At 40.9% G+C, this 21,718-nt stretch overlaps 1 protein-coding gene across 9 annotated transcripts in view; it reads right to left on the bottom strand.

The window, feature by feature from the left end:
• Positions 1 to 21,718, bottom strand: part of LOC125771863 (uncharacterized) — a 104,960-nt gene that overhangs the window by 12,268 nt on the left and 70,974 nt on the right. For 8 of the 9 annotated variants that reach the window (XM_049442960.1, XM_049442961.1, XM_049442962.1 and 5 more), the window contains 7 exons: positions 17,393 to 18,147; positions 15,910 to 15,966; positions 14,475 to 14,621; positions 12,437 to 12,556; positions 12,098 to 12,342; positions 11,967 to 12,018; positions 5,936 to 7,345 (listed from right to left, as the gene is read on the bottom strand). In XM_049442960.1, coding sequence (XP_049298917.1) covers positions 5,936 to 7,345; positions 11,967 to 12,018; positions 12,098 to 12,342; positions 12,437 to 12,556; positions 14,475 to 14,621; positions 15,910 to 15,966; positions 17,393 to 17,500 — 2,139 coding nt within the window. In that variant the 5' untranslated portion in view covers positions 17,501 to 18,147. The remainder of the gene's footprint in view (positions 1 to 5,935; positions 7,346 to 11,966; positions 12,019 to 12,097; positions 12,343 to 12,436; positions 12,557 to 14,474; positions 14,622 to 15,909; positions 15,967 to 17,392; positions 18,148 to 21,718) is intronic. The other variant, XM_049442967.1, reaches the window with a different exon arrangement.

Consider the following 21,718-nt stretch of genomic DNA (forward strand, 5'->3'; position numbering starts at 1 on the left):
TCATTACCCTTGGAACAGTGCTTTTGTTTTGTACACTTTGTCCTTATGTGTATGTTTTTCTTCGGAAAAGAACTAAGATAAAAGTAACAACGGCACAGTTAAGGATTCTCGTTTGGCGTTACTGTTTCAAGCGATGTGATTAGGACGTTACTGTATAATGCCTCAGTTAAGCTTAGCAGAAAGCTTCATCCAAACCAAACCCCGACAGGATTTAAATGCAGGCCACAACAGGGCGGCCGCAGCACGCACCTAATCCTTGGCCTTGTCGGTTGTGCCCGGGACGGTTTGAGCTTAACACTTGAGAATGATTAAACGCTGGAGTGTTGCTTGAGTGTTGCTGTTCGTCGTCGTTGTCTCCTGAATTCTGGTCCACGGTACGGAGCGATAAAGGTGCGCAAAAAAGGGAGGCAAAAGAGTGCGAACGACAGCAAACATAAGGATGGGAAAGGAGAAGATCAACGGTAGAAGCATGGGGCGTTAAATAATGAGAAGGGCAAAAAACACACACCACGCATACCACACACAAACACAAATCCGGTACCAAAAAATTAAAAAAAAAACAAAGCAAAGGAAAACTCCTATCAGTCTCAGCAAAACAGACATACTACATACAGGCCACGCGCAAACTGGTGAAGTAAAGCTAGCAAATGGAAAAGCAGCACAGCAAGACATTTTTCGCGAAAAAAAGCAAGTACACACGGAAGATAACTTTCGCTAGCAAAGAAGGAAGTGGTAGAGCGACTCCACACACAGACAAGACAAATTCGTTAAGACTAAGTTTAAAATATGGAAAAACAGAACACAAAAACAAAGAAAAACCAACGTGAAATGGAAACGCACACACACACAGAACATTTTGCCTGAATCACACAGACACACGAACACACAGGGCACGCACATCAACGTTACGCTGAGGTTGGTAAGATAAGGAAAAGTTCGAAGGCAAAACAGGAGTTTAGCCCACTTTATAGGTGAATGGTTTTGGCCGTTTGATCATTAAAAGTAGACTGACTTTTCCGACCTACCAAACTCCAGCTTTCCTATCTATCCGCCTGCCATCCATACGAGTGTGATTTTTGTTGTTGGTAATTTTCATGACTTTCCCGTCCACTGTTCGATCGACCGGACACTATGCCCAGGGGTGTGACTTGTTGTTGCTATAATTATGGCTGCAGGTATTGCTGGTCGTGCGAAAGCGTGAGTGTGAAAATTAGCAGCCCACTGCCAGCATCGCTACAAGCGGCGCTTAACGGTGAATTTTCCCGAGTTTGATCGCCATCAGCCGCGTCCGATGTCCGGTCATTGTACGCGACAAAACGAACCGGACCGTCATAGCACCGTTATCATCATACAGTAGATTGGCAAGATGCCAATTAATATTCATTGCTCGCGAGTGCGATGGGACGCACTGATTGACGTTGGAGCTTTTTTTGTTGTGTGTTTTGCGTTAGTGCTTGTCGTCACCAGGCGCCTCCATTCGGTTCACAATTGGCTGGGAAAAAGGCTGTGATGAATCTTTTTAAGCTGACACGTTTTTGTTTTGTACTTAGCCGAATTGTTTCGAGCTTAATCGTACTTTGATTGATGGTAAGGTTGGTAGGCTTTAAACCTTAAGGCCTTTTGGGGGAATATTTTTTTCCATTGTAGGTGTCATAAGATTTTCGATATTTGCATGATTTTGTTTTCTAAAACATAAATTGTTGTTTGCTGAACAACAAATTTTTAACAAAGAATTTTAATAATATTGTAATACTAACTGGCGATGATGACAATGAAGCTATTCCTATCGTTTTCTATCTTAGTTTGGAGCTGCGTCTTTTGCATGGTATTATCCATGCAAGTAGGATATTTCATGAATTGGCACGACTTTTCGGAAATATTTAAACTAAAAAATCAACTTTAATAAAATCTTTACTAGATATTTTTCAAATCGGATAGAAAACTTCCTTCTTAGAAGCAGAAATTCTAAAACTCTCAGGGAAGTTTTAAGGAAAGGCAAGATTAGATTTGTTAATCAAAACGCTCTTATGAACGTTGACGGTAGAAATGCAACGTAAGGAAAAGCATCATAACAACTGTTACTTGCCACGATTAATTAAAATGATATCATCATCATTTTTGTAGTCGCTAGGAATGATATGTGTTTCACTTACAATGATGACAATTAAATGATGTGTCACGTTAAGCAAATATTTCAAATATAATCTCGTTTTCAGCAGCATGAGTAAGAGAATAAAAGCTGGTCACCATGATAAAAAGCAAATTGCACTCGTAAGAACTATTTGCCTTTAGCTGTTTGTACTGAATGGTAAAAATACTAACAATCCTCTAAGTACGTTTGAGTGAAGAGAAAAAAAATAGATGTCTCGTCGGTTCCATCAAAAGAAAACCAATGCCAGCTTGCAGTACATACAGGCTAAGCGGGCTCTAGACATTTCGTACGGGTCAGCAACAATAATGCATTTTCCGTAAGCAAACGAACCGACCATGGCTGGCAGAGCATTTACACGCGTTTTGGGAACGGGTGGTCTGCTTCAAACAATTCGTGTCACTCTTCACCATTGAAAGATCGTCGTCGTGCAATGTAGTGCACGAATTGAAAAGCAATTGTTGTTCGAATGTCCAAATGTTCGCCGATGCATAGCAAACTGCAATTGGGTGTTTTTTTTGTTTGTTTGCACTTCCATTCATCCATCCGGTTGTGCAATAAACGGGTGGATGCGGGTTTTTTTTTGTCGTACTGCCTCTGTCGGTACGAAACAGGGAGGAAAAAGAAACAACCGATGCATTATTCTGTTTTGATGTAGTTACGATGCATTTTTTTGTTGTTGTTGCTGTTGACACGTCGTGTTCATCGATTGCACTAATTTAAAGGCAGTTATTTTTCCGCCCATTTGCATCAACCGTCCGGTTTTTATTTTGTCCAAACTTCGTTACCCTGTTTGAACAGGGTTTAATTTAATTTAAAGGGTTTTCGACCCACAATGCGACGAATTTTCCTTACATCCGGATTGATGGTAGGAATGCAAAAAGAAAACAACCAGAAAAGCTTTTAAAAAAATGAAACGGATCATGGCGTTTTTGTTTTGGGTTTTGCGGAATGGAAATCATCGTAAATGGAATTTACAACGATGTGGAAAATAAAAATATCCTCCAAATGAGCAGCGAAGTAAAACATTTCACCATATCGTAGTTAAAACCATTTCTTCCTGTCATCGGGAAGCCAGAAACGGATGAAAAGTCACTATACCTTCCGGGTGGATTAATTGCGAATCGTTCACCTCATTGATATGCGGTTCCATTTTTTACACGGCTCAGCTTCTCACACCATCGAGGGGCACACATTCGCACATTTAATTTAAATGTAAATGAGTTAAGAGTGGTCGGAACGCGTGGTTTGGGCTTTGATGTTTGATGGTTTTTAATTTTGCTCCATCGACGATTACACAAAGGATGTGCCAGCATGGTTTTTACATTGGCAATTTGTGCAAACATGGTAAAAATTAATTCATTCAATATACACCTTAATTATTGTTACACTCAACCGAGACCGCTATGCCCGTGACGCGTGATGGATAAATGAGCAAGCGCATGTTGATTGAATTATTTTGAAGATTTAATTAGCAAAATGTTTTTGAATGGTATTGTACCAGAGAAAAAAAGGGTTCCTATTTCTATGGAAGCTAGACAAGCAACAACAAAAAAGGGAAAACACATAAACATACACAGGCCCACACAAAGAAGAGCGCAAAACGCTTGCACTACGGAACAAATAGGTAAAAATGGTTCAAAAATATTTTATGCAAAACACACACGCACACACACGCATATCTAAGTAGACGCACACTTGTAAGTAAAGTTCTAAATAGCGTTAATATATTTTTAAACATGAATAATGTAATACGCGATCACAGCATGATGATGGCACATTATCTTATGTATGATGCACCGGCAAAAGATGGCTTATGGTTTCGATGGATTTGGCGCTGCTACTGGTTAGTGAATTATTAATGAGACAAATACGGGTTTTGAGCAGCACATTCGGGAATCTTGTTACGCGATGGTATCAGTCGAAGCGTATACAAAATGATGATATTTTTTTTCATCACCCGCAACCTTATCAGCTTTGCATGGTTGATGAAGCGATAATAAAACTGCATTACTACGGGTGTGTGTGTATAAGCGCCTGCCTGCGTATCATAAACGGATAAATCTTAACAATTTCGTCTTGCTATAAAGCGAAGTTAAAATGCATAACAGCACCGAGGAGACCAAGGCGAGCAATAAACGAAACGATGCGCACTGCATTTGGCGTTTGTGTTATTTGCCTTATGCAGCAGCAAATAAAACTAGATAAGGTAATACTCGGGCTATGAGTTGTTTTTTGTTCGTGTATTTTAAAGAATGTTGTCAGTTGGAAACTTGTTTTTTAACAGCTTGAATGGTACAGCTTGAAGGTACTTCTTGCGTAAACGAAATAGTAAATTGTTTGAGATGAAAAAAAAATAAATAAAACGAGTTGTAGCTTTTCAATAGCAATTCTCACTAATGGAAGTGATGGAAATAATAACTCACTAAGGTGAATCAAATCCGAGTGAGTGAGTGATATTGGTTGGATGACTGAAGGAAGATTAGTACAGTGCGGAGAAATCTTTACATTCACATGAGCCGAAACCATTTGCTAAATAGTCGCAGCAAAGAGTCATGAGTAAAATGACTCTCTCATGAGTTGTTTAAATCATGAGAGAAAAAACTTCTTCAATAGTTGCTCAACAGTCGCTGCAAAAAGTCATGACTCATGAGCAAAATTACTCTCTAGTGAGTTATTTAAATAATGAGAGACAAATCGCATTCATGAGTGAGTCAATAGTCGTCGTAAAGAGTCACGAGTCGTGGGCAAAATTATTCTATCATGAGTTATGCAACTCTTTCGTAATTTTATCCTCTTTAAGTGAATTGCATCGTAAATAACAACACTTGGCGATGATTCGAATTAACTCACTCATAAGTAAGAATTTATTCATTCACTCATTATCATGCAGTATGACCATCACTAACTTGAGTTTCACCACATTGAATTGCACGAGAAAGTCGGCCACAATAATGGGGTTGAGTTTAGTTGAAACTGGTGTGATAGCAAAACTCCCGAGCTGTCTTACGACTTAAGGAAAGTTTTAAAATCCCAAGAAAACAGCATCCATGTTTCCCTGCACCTGCAATAGCTAAACTTTGCGATCCCTGCCGGCAAAGTTGGCAAGTTGAAAGTTTTTACACTGAATGGTAGAAAGTTTTGTATCTTTCTGAAGAGAGGTATAGGTTATTCTCAAAGGAGGAACCGTCCGTTGGTCGGTTTTCCTATTAGCCATCAAGGGGGTTAACCCAATGTATGGAATCGCTTTCCATCCACATTGATGGTTTTGGCTTTAACTGAACGTGCTTTAAATTTTTGATGACCATGTTCCCATTCTTGAGGCTGGCACTTTTCGCATTCTTCGGTACAAAGTTTTTCACCCCTCTCCATTTTCCCTTACGTCATTTCCCGATTGGGTCAAACTTTAACTTATCGATCAGTACGGTAAAGAAGTACGGTGGTGTTGACGTGTGGTTAAAATAAAGTCAAAATAAATTATTAATCGAGTTCGAAACGTACAACTTAAACTAAGTTAACTTTTCCTTTTGCCATCATTAGGTTAAAAAAAAGTATTTTGTGAAAGTTCTGTGTGAATGTCGGTGTGTATATGTCAAACTTTAGAAACGAAACAAAAAGCGAAAGGGAACGCAAAACCGTGACAGAAGTTCAAAGGGGAGTTTCTGTATTCAAAAACCCTTATTCCCCTTTTCACCCCCTAAGGAGGGGTGTGTGGATCCGTTTTGTTGCCCATCCCGACCCACAGACTTGTCAATGGATGTTTGTTGATGGCCAGTGTTAGCTTACCTTCACCAATGGAACGGAAGCGACAATGTTAGTGGAGCGAGTGTTAGTAGCGAAGGCGAAAGATGCTACCGATTTGTTCGTTGCCGTCTCGGTGATGGTGGTGGTGGAGGCCGCCGTGGTGGTGGTGGTGGAAGTGGTAGTCGCTGGAAGGGTTGTGGCGGAGGTTGGCAAATCCATCGATTCTGTTGCCACCATTTTCGCTTTAGTGAACGGTGTTGTGGTTACAGTCGTCATCAGTGGACTAGCATTTGTAACCGGATGTTCTTCATTTCTTGGCAAAACGGAAGACGTCACCATAGGGACAGACTTGTGGTGTGGCACGGAGACTAAACTCGTCATGCTGATGGTGCCGATCGTGGTCGTAGCATCCGATCGGGATGGTGCATCCTCGTCAGCATCAATCGTGCTGACCACCGGTGTGATAGCCGGATGTGGAAGCTTTGTGGTAAAGAACGATTGTGTAGCTTCACCTTTCTGGCGCATCGGTACGGTGGTTGCCGTTAAGGAAGCTTGCGTTGAACCTTCTGTCGTTGTGGGCTCGCTGCTATGGGTGGTAAGAGACAGAACATTTCTGGAGGTAGTGGTAAGCGAAGATGCAGTCGTTCCTTTCCACACTGTCACCGAGACCGGCTTTACGGTGGTTAGCTTTACGGTGGATCTGTTCACACTGGTAACGGTTGAGGTTAACTGCTTTCCGTCTTCAACTTGTGGCGCCAGCGGTACGAACTTACCCTCACCGTCCAACTGTGGCTGGGTGCTGAAATCGTAAAACTTTGGCCCCCGTACCACATCCTCAATCACGTAATCGTCTCGAAATACTTCATCCTGCAGCCTTTCGATTTCCGGTAGCAGCAGTTCCGTTTCCACAATACGTTCGATATCGATTCGCTTGTGCTTTGACTTGCGGGCAAGCAATGTTTCTTCGTCCTTTTTGAGCTGCTCATTGTTTGCGATCGTTTTGCTGATAGTTGACTCGAGCTGGGAAACGCTTTCGCGCAAATCTGGTGGCGTGAAGCTGGTGTCACCGGTCGATGCGGTCGTAACTGAGCTTACGCTTTGCTCAGGCTGCTGATTGTGGCCGTGTGCTGCCGCCTGTTTCTTTGCGGAGCGTTCCTTCACCTGATCGTACAGTCCGTGGCTGTGTTTGCGTTTCGGTGACGTTTGTGGTGTGATGGGTGATGTCACCGATACCATTACCGGTGACTTCCGGTGCTCCGACGTTCCACCACGGCCACCGTGCCCCATTACCACCTTGCCATCGTTGGTATGATGGGGATGATGTTGTTGTTGCTGTTGTTGCTGATGTTGTTGATGATGTGGATGATGATGCTTTTCCGACACATGCCCATCATTGTTAGTATGCTTGTTAGTGGCGTGAGTTGGTGAGCTGTGGGCACTCTTGGTGCTATACTGCTTATGCGAAGCATCGACATGAAATTGCCAAAATTTGATCGATTTGAAATAATAGTTTTTGTTTTTTTTTGCAAGCATCACACAAAAAAATGATACCATTTCCCGGTGTGTAAATTTCGTTACGAATTAAAGACATCGGCAATAAGTGTGAAGAAAAGTAACAACATACAACGACCGACGGGGGTTAAACAAAGAGATAGAAAAGGGGGAAAAGAGAAAGAGAGAGAAAGAGACAGAGAGTATGTAAGGAACGGATATACAGAAAGTAAAGAATGGAAAGAAAATCCGAATAGAGAATATACGACTCATAAGCAACCTTCAGAGAGAATTTGACATTTATAATCCCGATTTCAAAAATACACCAGAATAACACTCACACACGCGAGAAAACACACACACACACATAAACCCACACACGCAATACAAATTCTGACGCACAAGTAAAGCTCCAAATGCGCACACTAAACACACGCTGATTTGTGACGAAGGAGCAATTGAATTGCAAAAGGTGGAATAAAACACACACAAGCGCATTAGCTTTGACCAGTGTGTCACACCATAAGCTTCGGGTTTTTTTTCGGTGAAATTGTATATAATTGTGCACATTGAAAGGTTCACGTGTACACGGCGGTGATCTTGATCATTCAGACCGGTGGGTGGTTGGGTGGCGGACAGACAAAGAAGAACGACACAGGAAACACGGTGTAGGCGCCCCGCATTAGGATGGAAGTCATGAACAAAAGGCAACACTGCTGTGCTGTGCGATAATCAGATATAGACAAAGGAGGTAGTGGAACAATGGTAGAAAGATGGTTAGACAGCGCGAAGCTGGACGGAGTTGGTAGAGTGTGCCTGTTTGTATGGAAATTAATTCAAAGCAGCAAGTGAATTCGGGGAAAGGATGTGCACGCATATTTTCGAGGATGTTGTTTGGAAAATAAAAGAAAATAAAAGATACACAGGGAATAAAACAAAACACATTCCTCTACACTCTGGCGCTCGTTCGGTAGAGGGCAGGAGGATTTGGAAAGTGGATGAAGTTTGTGTATATATTTTCTAGAGAAATGTAGCAACAGATTGGCAGAAAACATGAGATGCATTGCGTGGGTGTACTATGCTTTCGTTCGGGTTCGTTCATCGTAGCTACAACGGACCAGGCGACTCCATTTCCATTTGCAATCGGTGTTTGCCTATTGATTGGCTGCGCAGGAAATGGATTAACAGTAGGGAAAAGGAAACAAAGCCGTTCTCTGAGCTATTGTCACGCAGTTGGGGTATAGTTGATTTACCATTAGCGATAATGGAGCCTGTCAGCGAGCATTCGGTAGCGTGCTGTAGCCATAGGGGATAATAACAAAACAAAGCACCAACAGCGGTACTGGGCGCCTCCATTGCTAAAGGAAGGATGTAATTAATTTCATCTTTTACGCGCGCGCACACGTACAATATGGTGCTAAATGAAGGCTATTTTATTTTACTTTTTTTGGGTTGGCTTGAGTGTTTGAATAACACAATTAGTTCGCTCAATAGTTACAATCGATAGAAGCGGTTATTTCCGCCGTATTTTTTTCGTTCACCTGCTCTCTTTAATGGCCTACAATTGCTGGCTTTTAGGTCAAAAAAAGACAGTTATTTTATTTTGTGTCACAGATACGGAAAGTGTATCTTACGAAGCTTTTGCGACTTCGTTTCAGCACAACATTCGCTTCGAAAGGCATATCGATTTACATTTGGCGGAAATACATTTCCGCAGGAATCGTTTCGCAGGAATCGATGATATCATTTTCTAGAGCAATTTCCATGTGAAACAGGCAATCAATGATAAATATACAAATAAAAAGAAACCTTCCAAAACGTATCGAAACAAGCTTGTTGGTTGTTATTAAATTTTTTTTTTCTATTTGTAACATTCACAATTATAATTTAAATATTCCAAAAACAATAAGAAATTATACTGCTTTAACTTCTTTAACTCAATAGTAAAGCACCTTAATATTAAAAAAAAGATCAAAAAGCCACATTGCCAAAAAAGTTTTTTCACGATTAGCTTTTTCAAAACTGCTTTGTTTTGGACCATTTAACATCTACACAAAACAATACACAATTTATAGTAAAAGTCATACAAGTTACTCTGAAAAAAAAAATTTCTCCATGATGGAAATGGCGGACAGGTAGAAGTTATTAAAGGTCTTTATAAACATAATCATCACAACACAATGGCGGATGAAATATGGTCACGATGGTTGAATTTGAAAATGGCACAATTTATGATGGATACGAGTGTCTTTTTTACACGAGCACTCAGTTAAATTGACGCTGCCACAACCATTTGCACTAGTTGCGTCTAATCCCTGACATTTTCATGATGGAAATGTTAAAAGAAGTAAGTCAAAAAAAAAGAAGGCTTGCAGGACGACAAAGGAAATACCTGTGTTCCTTAAGAAGAAAAAAAAGCACTCGAATGATAAATAACAAAATGGCAAGGAAAAGACAACGGTATCGGAACCACCGTAAATGCCAGCTACGATGGACGAACGATTCCATGGAAGGAACAAAACAAAGCAAGGTACACCGTTGAAAGGATCGCTTTTTCGCAATGCGCATCTATATAGCCGTATTGGCCGTTATTGCCGTTAACCGAGCAAAAAGTTATAAAGTAGTTGATTGTTTGGTTCGCTTCTATTCGTTTGCCAATCGGCGATTGAAACGGTGGGCGAGTGAAAACGATATTAAAAGAACGTTTAAGCAGCGGAAAGTAAAGAAGCGCTGCAAAAAGGTTGACCAGGGGATGGGGAGTGCGGATTTGGGATGATCGAATGGAAAAGTATGAAAAGCTCGGGGACAAAAACTTATCTACCGTAACACGCAACCATAACGAAGGAAAACAACAGGGAGGAAAAAAAGAAAACATAATGGTATGTACTGGTACGGAAGATCGTACCATCAAACAAAGGAAATGAAACTGATTCCCTTATACGATACTTTTATTGTTTTAGAGAGGTTGTTCTTCGATTAGTTAAATGTATTACAATGGAATAAAAAACCAAGAAATGAACTAAAACTTTAATTTGATTTGATTTAATTGGTAAAACGATAAAAATATTTTATGATGAAAGGGTAATAAGGAAAACCAGTTTCAATACAAAACAACTTTTTAATGTGTAAAAGGTTAGGTGTAATAGAACAAAACAAAAGATATTTAAACGAGTAACACATTGAAAAATTATGTAATAAAAAGTGAAAGCAGTTCTATTTTCAACAAAACGCAAAACAACTTAATCACATAACACAACAAGAATGATGCACAAAGAAAACTTCAACCCAAAACTCGCTTTCAGAAGTGTGTCGCAAGTTGGCTACATCGGGTACGAGGGGGGGCAGGTGAATGGTTTCTTTGTGTACGTGAACAGGGTCCTAGTTAATATCAGGCACTAATGTTGAATATTGGGCTTACAGTGGTATTCACAAGGTACGCTCAGTTAAAAATGAATTAATAAACACAAAACAGTAACAATAATAATCCGCAACCACGAACGATTAGTACGATGTTTCTGTTGCTGTTAACTAGTTAACCATAATTAACATTGCTTTCTAAAGCACTAAAGAAGGTAGGGATGGGAAAGCTAGCAAACACGAGAACATGACAAAATCGCTACTGCAACCAAATCGCTAATCGATCGTCGAGTTCTTTCCGGGCAAGAGATGTAGTAATACGGTTATGAAAACCACCGCAACTATCGGTGCACCTTTGGTGCACCAGGGGCAACAAGAAGAGAAGAGAGAGAAAGTGAATGGAGTAGGAGATTAACTTAAATGTGGGTCAGAAATGAAAGGCAGGAGAATGTGGGGAGAATCGCGATCGCGGACAGAAACTGTACCATTCGCAAAGAGATAATGGACTCAATTAGAAGCATAATTGCAGGACTCGTGAAATTGTGACTCAGTAAACGAAGAAACTTGCCACTCGCAATAACCCCACCTCTATCCAAAGGAGGTGGTAAAAGGATAGAGGATGCGATACGCGAAAAGTGAGTTTCCACAACTTAATTTTCCGGATGGGAAAAATCGTTACCGAAAAGATAGCAGTTGCTTTGCTGGGTGTGGGCGAGAAAATTTATCAATTTATGTGCAACAAACGTATAGATTTGGTTTGGCGTGTGGAAGTTGTTAGATGCGTTGAGATGAAAGTTTCACACGGGGGAAGGATTGGTGTAATGGGTGTGAGTGAAAATGTTTGCCTTAACCATCGGGAAATCGGTTGAATCGAGCGGTGAATTTTGATCATCAGTTAGCAAGGTTTGTTCTTTGGAGTTTTTCTTGTTGTTGGTACGTGATATACGGATACGTGGTACTATGGAGGGATAGAGAGACACGTATATTCTAGCACCGTTTTATGCATTATAGCGGTTGGAGGAAACCATTACCAAATAGGCAGGAAGGTTGTTAAGAGTTAGTGAGCGAAGGACAGAAAGGAAAGAAACAGTACGGTTGCAGCATTTTAATCGACTATTAGATATGATCGAAATGGGTTTCATCGTCATTAGTGCGTTATTACTGGTACGGTGTATTCTTCGGGGAAAGGGCAAGAAAGAAATAAAAACATTTCGCGCGAACTTACCTCACTGGAACCGTGATGGTGTCGGCGAGCATGAGGAATTTCAGTAGTTTCTCTGTAATTATTATAAACAGCAAAAAGCATATAAGTTATACCGAAACAAATATAAAAAAAGCTAAGGTGAGGTAGCTCACCCTTCATCATCGTCCGCAACATCTTCATCGTCGTAATCGTAGAGATAATCGTCATCAAATTCTACTTCGCGCTTCTGTCTGGCCACATTCGTATCATCTGTTGAGCTTTCTTCCGTTGGTTGTGCTTTCCAGACGATCCACCAGCCAAAATCCATAGCGGTGATGTCCCGAAGAACAGCCAGATGATTACTGACAGCTTGCGACATACGCATAGCACTCAGTGACATCTTCGGTCCGCAGCCAACCTAGAAACGCAAATCATCAAAACCGGGTGAGTGCCTGTATGCTGTACGGTGATGGCATTTAATGCATTGCTAATATGCAGACTGGCTTGCTTACCGGAAATCCAATCCATCCTAGCGATTTGCCCGACAGCGGAGGTTTCTTGCCGTACTGGAGGGCGTTCACGAGCATCATGTGCCGTTCGTTGCTGTTCGCATCTTGAACAATGAAAGATTCCTGTCGGGTTCGGGGAAAAGAAAAGAAAACAGGGAAGGTCGGTAAAATCGGTGAAACACCATTAGGGGAAATTGTTACTATAGATAAGACATTTGTCTTTGTTGTGCTGCGTGTGTTCTGGCGAACAATCGATGCACATAACATAATGCCCTGTGCTTAACGACCCATCGTTAAGGGCTTGGGCACTGTTGGTGGCCATAGTTGAAACTACTCAATCGCTAGACGCTAGTACCAGAGATGGGAGGATCAGAAACCTATGACAAGTACGCCAATAATTCAACTTTATATTGAACCGTTTACAAAGAAAGGGTGTGGCTCCGATCACTGGCCGGAGAGCCCCGGATGAAAGAAAACCGAATTGCATTCCACACTCGCCACCAGCCAAGGAGGGGTTTGGTCTACTGCTACATGCAAGTATGCATGATTGCCATACCTCCCGAGCGTGCACCACCCGTTCAAAGCTGCGCTCAGCCAAGCAGAAGACAAACATGGCAGCAAGCATGACATCGAATCCGGATCAGAATGAGATCGTTTCAGTGTTTAATCGTTGAAGCATAAAGAAAGCAACGGGACGGTATCATCGGTCTTCCGTTGGGGGTTTTTTTTGGGAGAGAATAAAGAAAGTACGATGGCCGGTCGTTTCGCTGACAGTGCGGATCGGTTTTATGAACCTCCGTGCCATTTGTGATACAGGGCATCCAAAGATTGCCAAACGTGCCCGCTTTGCTTAACGCGCTGGTGTGAACACTATTATTGCCAGTAATTATCCGTATTACAGGCGTGGAATTGATGTTTGTGTGCGAGTAAATGAATCGTGTCAGGGTGGATGTAATAATGTCCACACGGTTCATCTTCGTATTTTTTGTGATTTTTATGTGTACGAAGCAGTCAGTAGTTAAACTTCAGATGTTCTGTTCAATATTAAATGGATCAAGGTATGATTGATTTGTACGATGTTTGTACCAGTTAGAGTGTTTTGGGTAACATTAAATTTTGTACTTAAATGATTATAGCCAATTGGAAAGGAATTCCAGCGCCAAATACCTGAGCAATCAATTAAGCAAATAATCAAACCTTTCCAACTTAATTACTATTCAAGAGATCAAAGGACATCCGTAACGAGTCGGCTACACTAAAATCAGGCTATCTTTCGGACCATTCATCGTTGTACCCTGCGCCGGACCAGCAAATGACACAGTAGCAGCAGTCACTGTAGGAGGTAGCAGCAAGCTTGTTAAACCGCACCGAGAATGCATCGAATGCACCCCGAATGCGGTATATTGTAATTTACGATCCATAAGAGACCAACTGACGGAGGGCTGGATGTATTCCGTTCACATTTGATCTCGTCCGTAGTATTTTGCATAGCCCCAAAACAGTTCTATCGTCGTCCTAATGTCCGGTCCGGGTTTCCGTTTGTGGCATAGTTTCGATGCTCATCGTGTAACGACATTATTTGGCAATGATGGGCTATTTGAAGGAGGACTATTAGACAGACTGGTGAGGGTTTGGTGGCAGTAATATTTTCCCGTTGCACGATGCATCAAATCACAAAATTCGGTTGGATCGGTTCCAAGGAAATAGAAAACGCCGTTCAGACGTGCTTAATTGAACGATTTCAAGTATTTTAATGGTTGTTGGGAAGGGATCAAACACTGTAGCAGGATAGTAAACAGAGTGATCCGTAATAAGGTTAAAAGCATCTTGATAAATGAGCTATTTCCAATATAATGGTGATAATAAGCTTAAACCAAATGGACGCATTAACGAGTTAAAATGAGTGACGATTCGATTTAAAGAGATTTTATCAAGAATTACAACTTTTCCCACGCTATCGATTGTAAACTGTTTCCAGTTCTGCTTTTCTATCAAATAGCCCGTTTAAAAACAAAAATTCCAACGAAATCTAGCAACTTACCTCCGGGACTAGGAAATATTCAGCCAGCTTGCTGATTGTACGTTGCTTCAGGCTCGTCTGGACGTGTTTCCAGCTCTTGGACCGTAGAATCAGGGAAATATAGATCGTGCTGTCGGTCGGCTGACAGTGGACACCGGCTCGTACCGTCTGGGAAGAAAGAAAGCAGGCAAACGTTTAGACGTGCGCTGAAACACCCAGTTAATTGATGAACTCGCCTTTTCTTTCCCGAAAGGGAAGGAAAAAGCGTGAAATAAAGCCGTGGCTTTTGGGCATGTGCGTGTGTAACAAACAAAATTAAATCCCTGCCAAGCCATCGATCAATCTTCAGTGCCTTGAGTCCCGTGGCTGATAGAATTTTGTCCCATGGCACCATGGACTTAGATCGAAGGATGGATGGATGGTTACGCCCCGCCTTGACGCCAGTCCCGGGTATGGTTATTATGACTGTGAGTGATGGCGTCTTGTGTTTTTTTGTTTGTGGGGAGAGAGAGTGCTGATACTAGTTATTAAAGTTATATTAAATTATGTTGTATTCAGGTGTTATTAATCGCTGCTAGCTATTAATAACGTATTGTACATGGACCAAAGATTTAAGATTATGTTGTAATATGTAAAGATATTTGTTGTGTAACAATGCGGTAATTAATAATTAAGTTTATTTTAATGTTTGGCATTAAATTTTACAACGGTTGGGGTTTTGTTTTTATTTAGATTTTGGTATTTTTGTTTTATTCTTCATATTTATCCGAATCATGGAAGTTTTCCAGCAAATATAGCATTTTTTTTACTGCGATCATTTAAACAGAGGCATTTTTCAAGAATAAAGCTTTTATTTATACAAAAGATTGATAGTACTAATTTGCTCGTTTAACATGTTTTCTGTTGGCTTTTGAGACTAAACACCAGTAATTAACATTTTAGCAACAATGCGCATTGCTTTAACAGTAGCTTCAAACGAATAAGAAAAACTTTTATAGATTCAAACAATTATTTATTATTGTTCGCGATCGATCCCTACGTTGTGATTTTATTTTCTTTCGGAACGGTGAAAATTAATGTGGAGCGCGGTTTCTCGCATGACCGTTCGGCGTACGTATTTTATTACAAGTGCAGTGATTTTCGCAATGGTTCTTAGCCCTAACGGTCCTTACACTAACACAACTAACCTCTGCGATCGTAACGCTACCCCGGTGAAAACAGTAATGCATTAATCGGATTAATAAGGTTTCAACTGTCAAATCAGTGTAACGCATACGAAACGTAAACAATTATATTATGTGCTTTTCGCTTTGTTTCTGATGATTCTGGTGAATGCCACAAATATGAAAAATAATGTTCGACCCCTGCTACTCTCCATTTAGCTGCCCTTTAAGTTTATGCTTTCTAAATAGCCTGAAAACCATGTTTTACAAAAAAATACATACGAAAAACTTACCTTTGGATGAATTAATTTCGATTGGCTATCTACTTGCAGCGGTTCCGCCGCTATCGGCTATGATGCGTTGCGTGCGCATGGATAAACGTTCGATGCAGGGACGATAACAGGGATAGAAAATTAAAACAAATAAAATCATTAATAATACGATAGCAAAACACAGGCCGGGATGTGATTAGGACGGTTTAACATCATCGTAGCGCGAATGCCGAAAACCCGAAAACCCGATGTTACGGTTTATTACAAGGTGTAAAATCATTTCCCCATTTAGATACCGATCGGAGGAATAGAGGGCCGTATTAATTTGATTGGAATATTAAGCGCCAGCATATACTTTTTTGTGGCGTTTTCTTTAGCCTATCCTTCGAAACCGGTCGGGAGAATAGATTTGAATATTTTTACCATTCACATCCATCTCCGGAAGACCTCCGGATACGTTCTGGTAGCTGTTTTACCCAACCCCACTCACAAACCCTGCTCGTTTATGCAGAGAAAAATGAACGATAAAAAATTCCACACACACACTGACTATACTACACTGAACCGGTGGCACTTAGAAACGTGGAAAAAGAAATCTCCCAACGGTACGTGAGTAGATGTGTCTTTTCTAAAATCTGATCATCCAAAAAGCGCACACTGTGTACACTGGCGCATTCCTTTCGGGAATCGAAATCGCTATGCAAATCAAATTTTCCCTCATCTGTCAGTGGGCAAACGTTTTTCCCTCCGTGGGTCATGTTCTGCACGCGTTTCGCCTGTCGTCGTTTGGAGCTCAGTTTCCTGTTCCGTTTTCGTTGTGTTCAATCGCTCGTAAGCTCGAAAGCCCCAAGCCAAGCGTGTTTAATTGATTTACAAATTGTTTTCGTGGCCTAATGTTTGTGTTTCTTCGGTCGCGCGAACACGGTAACGAACAGTCGTTCTCGTGCGTTGAAGTTTGATAAAGCTTCCGGAATCTTGAGATCTTGGAATATTGTAAAGGGACACGCGCAGGGATGCAGGGTGTGCGATGAAGAAAGCCTTCGAGCATTTGATTGGCATTTTGATAATTAAGTTTTGTGAGTGTACCATTTTCTTTGGCAAAGTTGGAGTTCGCTGACGAAGGGCAGGTTGTACGGAGATAATGAGTGAAAATTAATAAAACGGACGGAGGCAAAGAAGCAGCAATGGTTGTGAAAAACTTTGCCATTTCAACAACATGGAAAAACAGGTTAACTACAACCTAAAAACATGAGATTCGACGAGGGCAGGTACTGTAAACTGATAACAATTAAATAGAGGGAGTTAGAAAAAAAGGGTAAATTCACATTTAAATGAGCTTAATTCGTGTGGAGTAAAATGTAACTTCACGATGCTAAGGAAAAAGAGATACTCCGGTGTCTATTTTGAGTAACATTGATTTTTGGTAAGGGAAATTCTGCGTAATGTCTGTCATAGTATTTTACATTGGTACTATCGAAAGAAAGAAAATGCAATGTTAACTTACCTCAACATCATCGTTCGCCTCCGGCACAAAGTCAAAGTCTTCTCCGAGGGTAATACTGGTGCATAGTAAAAATATGATACAAAACGTTTCCTGATATCGTAAATTCATTGTAGCAGCGGGGTCAGTTTGTGCCTTGATGTATAGTTGTTTGCGTTTGTTCCCACTAGAAAGCGCTCGTGGGCATTAGTTAAGACAGGTTAGGCTAGCTAACTTCTGCTGATCTGCTTCACTCTATCTTGACTGTTGTATGATTTCGTTGCGTTTGTTGCTTCGTTGTTTTTGCTATAACGTGTGAGAATCGGTAGCCCTTCCACTGATTCCACAGTATATATATGTCTTGCGAAAGGTTTTCGACAGAATAGCAGGAAAGTTCTACGTTCTTCTGTTGATGCTAATCTATCTCACCCCTCGAGTGCGTCGACGGACTACTCTCATCAGTCCATCCAAGCGGGTGATTGATGATCGCGCTGGTTAAGAACGAACCCGCTTTCTTTCTGTTTAAGATCCCAATGAACCAGCTTCTTTGGATAAGAACACGAGAGTTGGTAAGATCACATGTACCGCTCAGCTGATCAGGTTAGTTTGCTGGCATTCGCTTGCGTATCGTCATAAGGGCGCACGATCAGTTCTTTCTGGCAGCTACTTGTTCTCTTTGTGATATGTTGATTTTGCTATGGAGTCTCCCGCAAGGAAGAGAGCAGCCTTCTTCTCAAATCGTTGTGTTTTGGAAGACGATCCAGATCGTGATGAATATCCTGGAGTAAAGAGAGAGATAAAAGGCAGAGTATTAAAACATTAGTTATTACGAAATGACTTCGGGTTGGATTGTGGCGGCTGATCGAAAGATGGATGATGTTGATTTCCGTTATTACATTCTTAAATGCGTTTAATCTGATCAACGACCGAGTTTTCAAATTTTACCGATGCCGATTGATTCATTGTGCGTTCGTGGTGACGTTCGTTTTGTAGCAGTGATTTAATTGCACGCGGTGAGGGAGTTGTAGAATGATTGATGGTGGTAGATCACACGAAAGAAGATTTGTAGTTTTTCCCCGAAACCTTCAACACTAACAAATGCGTTAGGGGTGAATGATGAATTCGAAGAAAAATGTCTTCTTGCTAGTATTTTTTAGCATTGCTAGCAAGAAAGAAAAAAGTCCACGGAACTTATCGCATTATAACGCACTGCAAACAAATAACAGCGGGTACGCATGTTGTGATTGTTTGGTTTAGTGTTTTCACAACACAGTTTTGTCTTTGGGAACCATTTCTCGGTGCAAAGTGTTCGGTATGTGTTTGTCATTTATTCATCAACAACCATATGATCGCATCATCGTCAGGGATTCCGGATTGTGTCTTATCGGCCATTTGGAATGGCAACAAACTCATTAGGAAGCAGTCCCATCAGGACGTGTGATTGGTAGTTCATTCCAATGTCAAAGTGGCGTCATCAGTGCTGTACGTTAGCGATTATTTGACCGTTCACTAGTCAAGCATCTAGATGTAGAGCAGAAAACAAATGTGTGAGATAATGTGCGCTGTAAATAAACTTTCACCGATGTGGTGTCGATTTTTACAGCGATTATTTGTTCTTAACTTAGTGTCCACCATTATCGCTTTGTTTGTATTATTTAACGGTTTATTAGCAAAAAAACAAACCTTTCTAGACATTCGTTTGACTAGTACACATCGTAAGCTGTTTAAGAGTGCTTTAAACGGTTTGATGACACTACGCTAACATGTCAGGGGATGGTTATCAGTGATGAGCATCGAGTATACTTCATCACATTCATCAGCATTCTTCCGTGATCATGACAAAAAAAACCCTAGATTGAATAATCACTTCCGACACGTTCCCGACCCGAGGTGTGTGCATGTGTATGTTATCGTGCGAAAGGTTTTGTGGCTAGTTGACGCATATCTATTTACGCACTGCCTTCAAATGAAATTGACAAACGAGAGAACCCCCTTTGAACTCCACCAACTGTTCGAAAAGGAAGATAGAGAGAGAAAGAGCAAAGCAAAATGGTCCCCTTCCCATCGAAGGCAATGGATATGTGCTCTCTATTTTTATCACATTTATCACGGCGCCTGTCAACCATTTGTCTGCAGCGCGAAATGACACCTTCGCGGCGTGTTGACCGTGGCGCTAAGTGACGCGAACATGTCCATCAACTCCATTACAACAACTGCTACCATTTATTACCACTTCTTTTGGACACGATTGCCAAGGGTTTGCGTTTCAGCGCGCATTTAAGCGGAGCGATTGATACGGTTTTAGATTACACATTGGGATCAATTTTCTTGCTTTAGTTAGTAGATGTTTCCCGTGATGTTCAAATTATCATGCACGTTTTGTATCAATTTACCACTATCAGTGGGTGTGATATCATAAATTGGCTTTTCGTAGTTATCTCCTTAATCTTTATTCACAACAAATTAGTATCGGCTAAGATATTGATAGTATATGTGTAGAAAAGTAACAGATGTAAGCCTTTTTGAGATTTGAGATTGCCAAACCTTTGTTTGGCCTAAACCTAAACATAAAAAGGTCAAGCATAATTTAAATTGAGGTCAAATGGTATTGCTAACGCGAAACATGGTTTCGTGATAGAGATGCCGATCTTCACACGGCAGGTTCGGAATAAAATTTCATCTGAACCGTTGTTCCCTCTTAAGCAGCACTGATTATCCAGAGAGGAGTAAATAACATTAAGGGAAGTATCAAAATGCGCGCGCCCAACCTAAACTGGTGTGGGTTTGTTGTTTGTAAGTGCCAGAAAGAAAAATTACATTTTCAATTTTGTTGGCACGGTACCAAATAAAGGTAAAAGCTTCCAACAAGCTTGTTTGTTGGATTTGCTTGGTACATTATTTGGAGTACGTATTGTTTTTTTGGTTAAGTTTATCGTTCAATTCGCGATGGTCTAAACTGTGGCGGGGAGACCTCGTTTAAATGTAGGTTGCAAGATGGGTGTTTAATAATTAAAAGCCATTAGCAAATTACCAGCAAACAACCGTGCTGCATGGAATGCATTTGCAAATTAAGTAAGTGAGTTTTCCTTACTTGCCCATAACGGTTGGCGAAATGGAACAGAACAAATAAACTGAGCAGAGAAAAAGTGCAATGTCGTACCAACCAAACCATACCAAACCGTCCGCTAAGAATGAGGCCATGGGAAATACTATTAATTATTTTACTTCCTTTATTTATGCTTCATGGTTTTCGCATATCAGTCTCTGCTGGTGCGAGGCGTTAATGTGAAGTAGATTGAAGGATGTGCAAAACTTTACAGTGAGTGAAACAAAAAAAAAAAAGAGGAAAAAACTACATGTTCGGTTGAAAATGAGCACAAGTGACGATGGAATGGAAAGAAAATAATCAAATTGTAACATGCGCCAAACCACACCAAAGGAGGTTTGTTTCTTCTAGCAAGTAGCATGCACTGAGCTTAATCATGGATGCGATGCAGGGCAACATAAATCAACAATGATTGTCGTTTTCGTACCTTTTTGTTCGACTGTAATGTTAATGTTATGTTATTGTTAACTGTAATGAGAAACAGATGACCTACAATTGTAGAAATTTTGAGGAAGTTATGCATCTTTCTTCTTCTTCTTGGCTTTAACGACCTTACAGGTCACGCCGGCCATTTCTGGCTTACTAGACTTATTTTTACCACGTAGCCGGATAGTCAGTCCTTGCTACGGGGGGGCGGTCCGGATGAGATTTGAACCCGGTCCGGCCGTGTGGACTGGCGCCGTTTATCACATGCACCACCGGACCGCCCCTTTATGCATCTTTATAATCTGTGAATAAAGCCCTTTTAAGGTTTTCGCGCATTAAGGACTTTGAGACAGACGGAATTACACTTATTGAGAGTACGTTTAAATACATTCTCGATGATATTCAATTCAATTATTTGAATTTGAGACATGATCGATTGGCTCTTGGGTTTCATTCGAATTAGGGTTATTGTTACAATTAGATCTGCCTTCGGATTTATAATAGTATAACACTTTTCGGTAAAAACGGCTTAGGTTGCCCACTTGAACAGAGGTGATAGCGTCTGCTAAAAAGACCGGGATAATGGATCTCAAAATTAGCCCAAAACCTTGAAACAGTTTTAGGGTCGGATAAGTAAGTAAGTCTTACACTTTTGGGGATTTATACTGTTCTAATTTAGCACCGATAAAATAAAATATCCGAACATTTTCAACAACGTCGTGATACATAGATATGCACTGCTATTCGGCAAACGTAGTAATACTGCCATGGTGGTTCGGTTTCATTCTCATGACGTGATCAGCGTATCGGGATCTGAG

Source organism: Anopheles funestus, chromosome 3RL (genome assembly GCF_943734845.2).
Source record: "Anopheles funestus chromosome 3RL, idAnoFuneDA-416_04, whole genome shotgun sequence".
NCBI classification, from domain to species: domain Eukaryota; kingdom Metazoa; phylum Arthropoda; class Insecta; order Diptera; family Culicidae; genus Anopheles; species Anopheles funestus.